This window comes from Nannobrachium achirus (genome assembly GCF_963921795.1).
Source record: "Nannobrachium achirus genome assembly, chromosome: 5".
Lineage (NCBI taxonomy): Eukaryota > Metazoa > Chordata > Actinopteri > Myctophiformes > Myctophidae > Nannobrachium > Nannobrachium achirus.
This window is the reverse complement of record NC_137814.1, coordinates 53,064,176-53,076,717: the sequence shown is the minus strand read 5'-3', so window position 1 is coordinate 53,076,717 and position 12,542 is coordinate 53,064,176. Positions and strand designations below refer to the sequence as shown.

General features: G+C 44.0%; 1 protein-coding gene across 1 annotated transcript; it reads left to right on the top strand.

Moving 5' to 3' along the window:
- Positions 1–5,445: 5,445 nt before the first annotated feature.
- On the top strand, positions 5,446–10,179 carry ptmab (prothymosin alpha b). The gene is made up of 5 exons (XM_080726321.1): positions 5,446–5,627; positions 8,439–8,501; positions 8,750–8,834; positions 8,959–9,044; positions 9,258–10,179. Exons 1-5 carry the CDS (start codon positions 5,571–5,573, stop codon positions 9,300–9,302), a joined length of 336 nt encoding a protein of 111 aa, XP_080582447.1. The 5' UTR covers positions 5,446–5,570; the 3' UTR covers positions 9,303–10,179.
- Positions 10,180–12,542: the final 2,363 nt, after the last annotated feature.

Below are 12,542 nucleotides of genomic sequence, written 5' to 3'. Positions count from 1 at the left end.
TTGTAATTTAAGTTTGTTCATTTCTGTTTATTAGACTTTGTGTTCTTCTGGGTGTTTTGTTTGTTTGATAAGCGTTTATGCCTGTTTGTTTATGCATTTGTTTGAGTTACTGATTGCTATGTCTTCATTTCTGTTCAGTTAAAACATCATCACTGCCACCATCATCTACATCACCATGTTTTCTCATCATCTGTACACAAAGAAAACTTCAACCCTGGTCTGGTCTGGTCCTCATGCTCTGGTGTGTGTGTGTGTGTGTGTGTGTGTGTGTGTGTGTGTGTGTGTGTGTGTGTGTGTGTGTGTGTGTGTGTGTGTGTGTGTGTGTGTGTGTGTGTGTGTGTGTGTGTGTGTGTGTGTGTGTGTGTGTGTGTGTGTGTGTGTGTGTGTGTGTGTGTGTGTGTGTCCAGCAATCTATCTCAGCCAAGGATAGTTTTACATTAAGCATTGGGTCTAACACAGGTCATGATGACTAGGCCTCATATAGACACATCAGTAGGCTCCTGCAAGACAACAGGCAAACATGCATGTCATGAATTTGTACAGCACTGGTTCTTGTTCCAGGGACAACACTGAGAAAGGATCATATAATGTTAGAATGGGAGAATTTTAAAATAAAATGGCATTCAATGGGGGTCCGTGGCCTGCTTATCAAACTGAGGGTCTTTAGAATTCAAAAGATTATGAGGGGAATAATTTTGGAGGAGCACAGGTGCTCTTGTTTCCACTTTAGTTTCACTTTAGTGCATGGTGATGAAGTTTTATACGATCAGAAACCTGTGAAACGTGTTGATCCCTTTCTACATGACTAGGTCTACATTTCTAAATGGAAGGGTAGCGAGATCCGGCTCCAACCACTGCAGATGCACTATAGTTCTAACATTGGCAAACAACTGCTCAAGAAATAAATGCTCAAACATGCAAGACTAGTCGGCTACATTCATACATACATGAACACACAGGGCTCGAGTGACACAATGGGACACTGCAGAGACAGTGGGCTACGCGTTTAAACATTCAGTACTATTAGACAACACATGCATAACATCGTTGCTGTCGGGCAGAAACCCTTATATCCATATTCTACCGATCTGCAATCTTGAAACGGGTGCCGCGTGTCGTGAAGCTGCGTGTTTTGAGGTTGTAGATCTGCTACTTTTGAATTCTGAAAAGTAACAGTTTTAGACATAAGCGGTTTCCACCCGACAGCGTCGGTAATTTGTAAGTAGGCTAATTAGTTGGGGCAAATCCGATACTTCCTTGACCACGAGAGCGAAGGTCCGTTTCTCAATGGATTTGTCATCTAGGAGGGTTATTAAACACATTTGGCCGGGGTGTATTTTTCAAAATGGTGGGGAAAATGTTTGACAGCTAGGGTAATTTTCAGTCTCATTCACTTACTATACACAATTCACAAAATCTGATTTAAGTGGGATGTGAGGGGTCAAACTAGGGGTTTTGAATCCATTGCAAGCTTTTTTTTTGCATGAAAAACATTCCTTGGGCTAAAAACAGACCCCAAAAAACTGTGAAAATTAATGACTCATCACTAAACCATCGTTTTATGGGGCCATTTCTTGCCCAAGGAATGTTTTTCGTGCAAAACAAATGCTTGCAATGGATTCAGAATAATTAAAAAAACCCTAGTTTGACCCCTCACATCCCACTTAAAGGAGATTTTTTGTGAGTAATTTTTTCCTTTATAGTGTATTGTGTATAGTAAGTGAATGAGACTGAAAATTACCCTAGCTGTCAAACATTTTCCCCATCATTTTGAAAAATCCACCCCGGCCAAAAAAAAGGAGGTTATACCCTCCTAGATGACAAATCCATTGAGAAACGGACCTTCGCTCTTGTGGTCACGGAAGTGCCATAAATGACCCAGCTAAATTTGCGTGACTTTGTAGACTTCATATGCAATATAGATTACATGATACATAGTACAAGGCAGTCAGGAGTACATTATTTAGATCACATAATCTTTCTTTTTTTTAACCTTTTTTTTCTGTGTAAATTAAAGCCCCAGCAGTTCATCATACTACCGTTACACAAAAGCTACAAAGATCTGTTATTTATTTTTGATATACTGATAATACTGGAAAGTAACAGTTTTTTGGACACATGAGGTTTTCCAACAAACAGCAACCATATTACGAAGTGATTTTGGTTGGATCGTTATGAATATTTCATAACGATCCAACCAAAAGTCCTTGCGAGGGGTTACAAATCCTCTCCAGTTTCTCGCTGCTAATGGACAGGACCAGATGCTCTCGTACAAGACGTGTAATAGTTACAATTTAACAAAGTGTCTGTCCTGGGTGGGTCAACCTGTCTTTGAGGAGCTGGCCTATCCACTTACCGAAAGTTGGACTCTCTGGTGAATTGCACCTAAATATTTTATAGCCCTGCACAATGCAACATTGAAGCATTTGGTTTCTTAAAAAAGCAATTACCGGTATACGCACAATAAACAAATGGCAAGTAGCCTACAAGTACATTTTTGGAGGTTTCTTTTCATAGAAATATTGTTCTTTTGACTACACTACAAAAGAAGGGACTCTTGGGGCCAAAATAGGCCTACATTATTAATTTACCACTTGTGCCCCTTTTCAAATATAGTGAAAATAGATCTACTATCTCACAACAAGTTTGTATGTAGGCCTATTGATATTAAAATATATATATAGGCTAAAAGCTACTCGTAATTTGTACTTTTGAATACTTGAGTAGCCTACCGGTAGTCTACTTGATTATATAGGCTATACTTTGTCCACCCCTGTGGCTGTGTGAAGTGAAAGGACTGCATTCAAACGCCACAACGCATAAGGATCCACAATCCAAATCCGGGATCCGCTCCCCGGGCTTTGCGGCAGACCGGGCATCAAACCCTCTTTGAATTGACGAGCAGCCGCCGCAGCCAATCGCCGCCGCGGAGCCGTCAAAGCCGCGTTTACTCCATTTATTTCAGCCAATGGGCGGCCGCGTGCGTCATCCCTGTAGAATGTCGAATGTGGGTTAAAGCCGGATCTATGCTCCGTACGCACGACGGTGTCGCGCGCCCCCGAAAATGTCAAACCCACAAGCCCACAGCGGGTGGCCACCGCGACGCGCCGTGGGCTTGTAGCTCTGCTGTTTTCGACCGTGGCACGGCGAAGCATAAACGGCTCCCCATCCCCCCATGCACCCGTCCATCCATCCACCCGTCTATCCATCCCGCACGCGCTTTGTTCCTAACCAACCTTCTCATAATTCAAGCGTTTTATTGTGGTGGTGGTGGTGTTGTTGTTAAAAGCCATGTGTGTGTCTGTGACCATCGGTAAGGAAACATAAGAATATGTGTGGGTTTTTATTTTTATTTTTTTGAATGCGTGTGTGAATTTCACGACGAGCACCTTTTCTTTCCCTTTACGCATTTTACGCACTCAGTCACATCGCATGCGTCGTCTCGTGCACTACTCTTGACTGCTTTTATTATATTTCGAGTCTTTCTTTCTAAATCTAACAATGGGGGGGTTGAGTTGACGTGAGGAAATTAGGCCACGAGCACCGCACTGTAACTGCACTAAAAATAATACCCTGCCTGTTGTGTCGTGTGTGTTGAGAGTGAGACCGGTGGCGTCTGTAAAGTAACCAAGTACATTTACTTAAATACTCTACTTAAAGTATTTTGGGGGTATTTATACTTGAGTATTTCCAATTTCCGATACTTTTACTTCTACTCCACTACATCTCAGATCCAGATTTGCACTTTTACTCCACTACATTTAATTATTTGACAACTTTTATAGTTACTTTGCAGATATTCAATTATAATATTATAAAACATACATTAACCACTTTAGCCCTATTCATTATTCATTTAGTCTACCTAGGATATTTGAAAATATCCGATCTACAAGCTCATTGTGATACTTTTACTTGAGGTCTTGAGTAAAAGATGTGAGTACTTTTTCCACCACTGTACACAACGCACTTGAAATCCTCGCCGTTCGTTGGTTTTAAACGGCGTGTGGTGCAACTGAGCACAAAATGGAACCACGGTCCGTTTGGTTCCATTTTGTGTCGCGCTCTCAACAGTTTAAAAACAAACGAACGAGCGGAGGGTTTTATTGTGTAGTAGTACTAGTAACGACCGCGCGTAAAAGCCCGTCGAGTGCTGCTTTTGCTGCTGTCTGTGCGTGCGCGCACGCGCGCGCTCATTCGACACCGGTGCCGTTCGGAGCAGAGGCAGGTTGCGTGCGTGTGTGCGCGCGCGTATTTGGATCGACCTTGGCGCGCACACAGCGAGCGAATTGATAGTGTATTATATAAATTACAACAACCCAGGGAGGGAGGGGGGAAAAGCAAGGGGGAGAAGAAAAAAAAGAGCCTAGCCGCGTGCGTGTGACAAACGCGCACGTAAAAGGAGGGAGGGAGCGCGCTTGGTTTGGGACTGGAGGGAGGCGGGAGGGAGGGAGTTTGGAACGCGTGCGTGCGCGTGCGGCGGAGGGGGCGGGGCTTACCAACACTGAGTACTGAAGGGGGGAGAGATGGAACAAGATGACGGCGGTGTTTCATTTCTTCCGCAGTTGCATTCATTCATTTATTATTATTATGGCTCGCGGTCATCGTTATTAACGGCCATAATAATTAATAACGACGGTTCGAAGCAAATCAACTGCCAGATATATTAACGACCGAATTAACAGCCCGTTCCGTCGACTGACTGTGAGCATTTAAAAGAAAAACACTCTGGACTTGACACTTTCTTAAAAAAAAAAAAGAAGAAAAAAAAAAAAAGCCTTGTTGCTTTTTAGGCGGTTGGTCTGTCTGTCGGTCTGTCGACGACCATTTGGTGACTCAAAAGATGAAAGATCAACAGCAATCAATCACACCGTCACTGACGCGACGTCAGGCGAACCGAACCGAAGAGTTCGGTTTAAACCGGATCACAAAGGAACCGTTCATTTAAAAAAAAATCCCCCCTCCGTCGCTGCCGTCGTCGACGACGGTCCCAGAAGAACCCAAACATCATATTTGAATCTTTCTTCTTCTTTTTTTTTTTCCTGTTGAGAAAAAGATACACTGTAAAATGTGTGCTCTTAATGTAACCCCGGGAGAGTCACAGTCGTCCTCTACCCAGTAGTAGAAAAAGAACCCTTCGTTTATCCATTTGTAACGCTGAATGGAACCAAACGGACCCTTCACGGGTCCTTTAGGTTCCATAGTCGCTCACTCTTCTCGGGGTTAAATTAAAACTCCTGGCGGTTAAATCGACACCGCGACTGTGAGAGTGTGGGACGGAGGGGGGCGTGTTCTCCGGGTTTAGCAACGCCGTCCATTGTTCCACGAGGGGGCACGCCCCCGTGGGCGCGTCTCGGCCAATGGAAGCGCGCCGTCCGCCTCTTGGTTCCCGCCCACCAGCCTATATTAAAAGCCGCGGCTTCGGCTAGAGCGCTGCCCACTGGCAACAATATAAGACCTGATCCATAAAAGAGAAAGAGGATTTAACACTTTATTATTCAGCGTCTCGTTGCGTTCTACCAACCGTCCTTTTATTTGACTGGAGAGACGAGAAAAAAAACAAAAAGAAAATGGCAGACACAAAAGCAAAAGGAAAAGTTGACTCTGGCGCGGAACTCACCGCCAAGGTAAGATTTGTTAGATTTTTATTTATAGAATTTTTAAATGTTTCATTTGATAGAAGTAGGCTAAACCGTTTTTGCAAGACTGTAAGCAAGATCGTTGTTTTTCCTTTTTTTCCACCTCCGTCTCGTGCTTTTTCGGAAGCAACGCACTAAGCTGGAGCTATTTTTATACTTTTTTGGATTTTCAAGATACATAGAGGCTAACCTGGTTTTGTGGTGTTTGATTGGTGGTGGGGGTGTGTGCGTGCGCGCGTGTGTATATAGACGCTACAGTGTAACGGATCACGGGGGCACCGCAGCAATAGAAACAAGAGGGGGGCATCATTCTCATCTCCTCTCCTCTCATTGTGTTCCTCCCGGTCTGCTGGCTCCGAGCGCGCGGTCGTGCAGCGCTATAGTGGACCACTCCAAAATATAATACATTACACGGTCATTCCCAACCATCCTATGATATATTTCATACTGTAGTGACCCGGTATGTCGCTGCATAACCGTTGGTTGCATGCGTAACCTTCGTTCTTTGTTTATACGAGCGTGTCCATTCCTCTGTGAGCGCGAGAGCCATAATAATCACCGTCCTATAACAACAACAATCCGTTTTCACATTTCCATAACCTAACACTTCTTCAAGATGTGTCGTTTTTGGGGTTTTTTTCCGGGTGGTGGATTTCGCACCTATATTTCATTCAATCACACCCAGCCCCCCCTTAAGGGACATTTATGGATGAGCTAGTCTTTACAATAGACACTTTATGCAAATGACTGTTCCGTTGTTTCACTTGATGGTTGTGTGTGTGTCGCATCGGGACGGGAGGGTGCGTGTGTGTATGGATGTGATGAGCCGGGCATTGTGTGATCAGAACCCGGGGTTCAGACTGAGGTAGCCTCGGTGTGTGTGAACTTCCACCGGCTGTGCTGCCGCCGTGCCGACCGTACCGGGTCGTGTGTGTGTGTGTGTGTGTGTGTGTGTGTGTGTGTGTGTGTGTGTGTGTGTGTGTGTGTGTGTGATTATCCCGGTTTGAATGGACAGGTATAACGTCCAATGTCCAAGCTTTTGGATCGACGCACGGGGAGTTCTGTTCTCTCCGCGTTCGGTTCTGCTTAAATAAACAGAGCCTCATAGAGTTCTGTGTATATGGCGGGGGAGCGACGTCGACCGTGATGATTGATCGATCGAGAGCCCCGGTCGGTCGGAGGAATGTTGCCCGGTGTGAGGACGGTTGCGCGGGGATACAGTGAGAGGCAGCGTTCCGCTCTCACTGTATCCCCGCGCAACCCTCCTCCTTCCAAACCGGGTACATTCTCAGTGCGCACCGCTTGGCTTTGCTGCTGCTGCTGCTGCTGCTTCCTTCCGCGTTCGTTTTGGTGTTTTACTTTTTTTTATTTCTCCAAACATGATTTCATGTCTCGAGGGAAAAGTTTATGCAGAGAGAGATCGAGATCACTTTCCCTCCGTAGTTAAGGTGCGCAGTGGTGCCGGTTCTCCGTTTGGCCCATATATAAACCACGGAGCTATTCGAATTGTATTAGTCCTTTTTAATTGTTTCGGGGTCGTTTAGTATCGTTTAGTATCCCTGACTGAAAGTCTGTCTCGTCTAAAATCCCCCTCGGGTTATTTATAGTCGCATACATCATCATTATTGTTATATACATTTTTACGCACAAGCGCGCTTTTGCGCACGGTCGGGTAAGCCTGGAGGCGGTGGAGAGGGGGGGGGGGGGGGAGCGGGCCATTACGCATCGAACTTGTTCGCTTGAGCACGCTCTGTGTGCCAAGTTGAGAAAGACTTGTTATTAAGAGGGGAGGTGTGTGGATTGTGTTGATAAACAGCTTAAAGGATGAAGGATTATGTAAATGAATCCATTAAAAAAAGCTTTTTATTTTAGCCCGTGTGCGTGCCGTGCCGTGTGGCGAGCCTATACGTGCACGCACGGGCGGCTCGAACAAAACAAGGAAACATAAAAAAAAAAAAAACGGGGTCCGTTTTTGTGCGCGAAACCTATAAATAGAAGCCTGTGAAAAGACATTCCTGTTATTTCCTGCGGTTCTGATGATGAAGATGGAGGTTTATTTTTCCATCGTGTTGATGTTATTACTGCGTGGACTGTGGAACCGGTCTTTTGTGCGCGACGTCGTGTACTTGGGGGGCCATGTGTGTCGTCTTCTATTGTCCTTTTAAGCCCTCAGTTAAATCGGCCAGCGTCGCGCTCGCTTGCTGGGTTTTTCTTTTTTTTCTTCTTTTTTCTTTCTCTTTTTTTTCTGCTGCGCTTGTATTTAAATTGAGCTATGCACTCTGGGTATTGCAGTGTTTCTCCCCGGGCGTGTCTTGTGACATATGGCGCTGACGAAACCTATCGAACTACAATACCCAGCGTGCCCCCCGAGACACATCAAAGTATCAGATTACACGACATTAAAGTGGATGAAGTGGGCGGGAGGGAGGCAGGGCACTAGGCAGGCAGGAAGGGGGAAGCTGCAAATCTCTGCAGCGACCAGTAGTGCCGCTGCTAAATGAGAGGAGGGCCTTGAGGAGATGGGAAGAATGTTTAGCATCCAGCCAGAGGCCCTGAACACTTCACAGTTCTCTAATTTTAGACTAGTTTTGTCAACATTTTAAACCCCCCCAAACAATATAAACATCAACCCCCTCTAAACAGCCAGCTGCTTCTGACCTGCATGGAATGAGAATAACTTTTCTCATGGTTAATTTTTTTTGGTGATTGTTAACTTGTTTTATATATTTTTCGATCAACATGTTTCTCTAACCCACGTGTGTTTCTCTCTCCTCCTCCTCCTCCCCCTCCCTGCCACAGGAGCTGAAGGAGAAGAAGTTGTTAGAAAAGGAGAACGGCAAAGGCGCTGCCACCAACGGAAAGGTGATTTACAACTTACAACTCAGAGGATGTAGCTTGTACAGTACACAGTAAAATATCCTGACTGTACCTTTTACTCAGTGTGGTCAAATGTGATCATTTGTACACTGTATAAACTACAAACAGATGTACACATGTTAAGACAGATAAAATAAAAATGTATTTTAATGTGCATTACATAATTTATATTTTCACTTTAAATGGTGTTGTGATGGACTTTATAAATCATAACTCATATGCCACCCCCACAGGAGAACGAGGAGAATGGCGAGCCAGAGATAGACGAGGATGAGGAGGATGAAGTTGATGAAGAGGACGAGGAAGACGAGGGAGAAGGTGCGTTAGAATGATGAAAGATGCGTTTTCTTGTCATTTATATTCATAAATGCGCCCCTGGCCCGCTCTTTGACCTTCTGTAGAACCTTGACTAAACGGCTTGAAACCCCCGTTTTCGTTGCAGGCGACGAGGAAGACGACGAAGATGATGATGACGACGTCGAGGGAGGCACAAAACGGGCGGCAGAGGATGACGACGATGATGATGAGGTGAGTGGAGGGGTTCTGAAGAGTTTTGATTGATTGAATTCTTGCTAAACAATATTTTTTTTGTATTACGGTTGAAAGTTATGCTAAAAGGACAACACAAAAAGCCCCAGGGGCTTGTTTCCATTGTGGCCCAATGTACTCAATTCATCAGTAAGTTTGCATGGGCCTTTTTGGAGATCTGACCGGTCTTTGTGTGTTTCTCGCTCCTCGCAGGACGATGTGGAAACCAAGAAGCAGAAGACCGACGATGACGATTGATGCGTCTTCCTCCTCGCTAGCCATCCTGCTGAACCCACTTCCTGGTTCTTCATCTTTGACCTTTTTTTTCCCGATTGTCCAAAGGTGGAGGGGCTGGAGGACTGAGTCAAAAAAAAGAAAAAGAAAAAAAAAAGTATAATGAAACATGGTCATTAGCAAGTAGAGTTCAACACACAAACACGCTCTCACACACACACTCTCTCACTCACTCAACACAACTCTCCCCTCAAACCGCGACAACATGAATTTTCTAGGAGGATAACCGAGGCCACTGCAGTGCAAGAACCAGGATTCAACCCTCTCTCAACGATGAAAAAAAAAAAACGACCACACAAAAAGGATGGAATTTGTTTGTATTTTTATTTACATTTTATATTTTTGTACATATTGTTAGGGGCTCGGTGTGGGGGGTCGGGTCGGGTCATGTGGGGTCTCAGCCTTCTCAGCGGCTGGGGGATCCTCTCCGGAGACCAAAATCGGTCGGTGCTTCTCTCTTTACGGACAGATTTTAACAAACTTGGTTGACCATGTTATGATATCTCAGATAAACTTAGACGACATGTAAAAATAAAAAAGAAGAAAAAAAAGGTAAACCGTTTAAGAAAATAAAAACCTACGCGTTGAACTCAGAGCATTCCAGTAAGAAAAAAAATGTTTTCTGTATTTACTTTAGTTGTACCATAACTAGTTTTGTTTGTATGGGAGGGGCAAGGCCAAAGAGAAGGAGACGTACTTTTTTTTCCTTTTATTCGCGTTTTGTTTTTATTTTGTCAGCAAACTTCTCTGTTCCGTTTTTTTTTTGTTTCTGTTTTATGACGGCCTGTTTTGATGTATGTGTGTTTGTTGTTTGACAATAAACCGGACTTTTATTTTGTGACTTGTATTTGCCATCTCTTTCCTGTTCACTGATTGTAGGGTAGCTATTTTTGCCATTTTCTGAAAATAGGACACAACCAATTCAACCCTATGTGGTTAATCTGAGTTTCCCAGGTGTTTATACTAGGCTTCCCTCCTTTTTTCCCTCTACACCAAGTCTCTTCGCCAAAAAAAAGGCCAATCACAATGCATCGGTGAACGTGTAGATCTGCTATTCACATTGAATGTAAAGTTTCATATGGTTAAGTGATGCTAATGCAAGTGATGCCTATAACAAAACTGGTTGTCAAAGTGGGATCCAGAGACCAGCAGAGGTCCTTGAGGGGATTCTAAATGGACAGGTCTGTAACTCTTAATGTGCAAATGGAACCAAATGAACCCACCATTTGGTTTCATCCATTTGTACACTCTTAGTTAAGAAATAAAAAGGTTTGCGAACCACTGCTCTATATATTCCTCATATTCTTGCCTCCAGAGGTGAACCGGGTGCAACATGAGGTGTTTCTTTTTTCTTAGGACTTCAATAAATAATCAACCTGCAGTTTGAGATAAAACACCTCCCAACCGGACCGCAGGAGCCTGGCATCTTCCGAGGAACAAAGGTCACTGGCTGCTGCCCAAACCAACTGGCTCCTGTGTCCACAGAGGTCTAAACAATGGACTGCAGTTATGTATATTTGTATATAGCGAGACAAAACCGATAGCTGGTATTAACCTGTCTCCGTGTCTCTGTTCTAAATAATAAGATATCGTTGCTGTCTGACAGAAACCTCTTATCTCCATATTTTGTATAAACGAATGCCCTACTTTGTCATAGTACTACAGTGTCACACAAAAGCAGACACATTTTAGCTAGTAGGCTAGGCCTACTTTAAAATTTGAATCCAATTTTGGACATATGAGGTTTCCACCCGCAAAGATATTGAATGGTTTATATAGTGCCCTATGTTTTCTATTAGAACCATTTGGAAGAGTGCCTATTTTCACCACCTCAGCAATTATTAACCACTTAACTTTGGCCTCCCTATTCAGGGGATACATCATTACAGCCTCAAATTGTTTGAAAAACATAAAAAGATTTCACAAATGGTTTTAAAAAAAGGCAGATCTTCGAGCTCATCGCAGCACGATGCGAGCTTGTAGATCGGCTAATAGTAAACAGGACTTGAGTGGTGTTAACGCAAACTATAATAACGAATGACACTTAATAGCACAAGTGTTTATCTTACTTCCAATCAACACCTAGACAATAGGCTACATATGAATGTGGTGTGATCATAAGTCATAGCTTTTGTTTGAAGTTTGTCCTGTGCAGGCCTCTGTCCGGGTTGTGTGCGTTCCAAAACAAACATGACCGGGCCTGAACGAGCCTTAGGGTGGCAGTGAACTCATGTGCTCTTGTTCTATCATGTCAGCAGTGGCTGAAAAAAGTATTCGGCTTGTTTTACTTAAGTAAACGAAGCTATACCACAATGTGGAAACACTCTTGTGTGCAAGTAGAAGGGCCTGTATGCAAGATTCTACTTGAGTAAAAGGCAATGGCATCAAAATATACTTGCAAGTACCAAAATAAAAGTAGTACTCGTAGAATGGACCATTCAACACAAAAAAATAGCAAATTACAAGCTCACAACGCAACGCAACGCATCACATCACATTGTAGATCAGCACATTTCAAATAGCCTAAGCATAAAATATGTTTTGTAATCATAAACTAAATCTGTAACTTGTAACTCAAGCTTTCAATTAGTTGTGGTGGAGTAAAAAGTACTACATTTGCCTCTGAGATGTAGTGGAGTCTGAAGTGTTTGGCCCTGTTTGGCCTAGCTCTAGCTCAGACCTACTCTGGAGTGGATACTTTTTAGTACCACGTTTAGTACCACTTTCACACCACTCTACCCAGGTCCTTGTAGTGGGAAAACCTGGCAGTGGGCGGTGTGGAGTGGTGTGGTGTTGGGCCATGTCAGTCGAAAAGGGGCTTAAGTAGTACTGTAGTAGTACAGTATACGTATGAGTAAAATACAGAGTAACTCAAATGTAAATGTACTCTGTTGTGTGTGTGTGTGCTTGTGTACCACCACGGCATGTCAGCGTGTCTCTCTGTACAACTGCTTCCGTAATGGATGCCAGATCCTCAGGGGACCCTGGGGCTGCAGACCACAACACACACACACACACACACACACACGCGCGCGCACACACGCACGCACACACACACACATGCGCACACACGCACACACGCACGCACACACACACACAGAAGACCTGCAGCCTCCAACCATAGAGCTTCCTACTACACTACCAAGTAAAGAAGAACACTGGTGTAAAGCCAGTGGTTCTCAACCAGTGGCCTCCCACTCTCAA

Coding starts and splice junctions, on each gene's coding strand:
- ptmab (XM_080726321.1), top strand. CDS start 5,571: ATGGCAGACACAAAAGCAAAAGGAAAAGTTGACTCTGGCGCGGAACTC. Junction 8,835..8,958: donor CGAGGAAGACGAGGGAGAAG/GTGCGTTAGAAT, acceptor TTTTCGTTGCAG/GCGACGAGGAAGACGACGAA. Junction 9,045..9,257: donor ATGACGACGATGATGATGAG/GTGAGTGGAGGG, acceptor CGCTCCTCGCAG/GACGATGTGGAAACCAAGAA.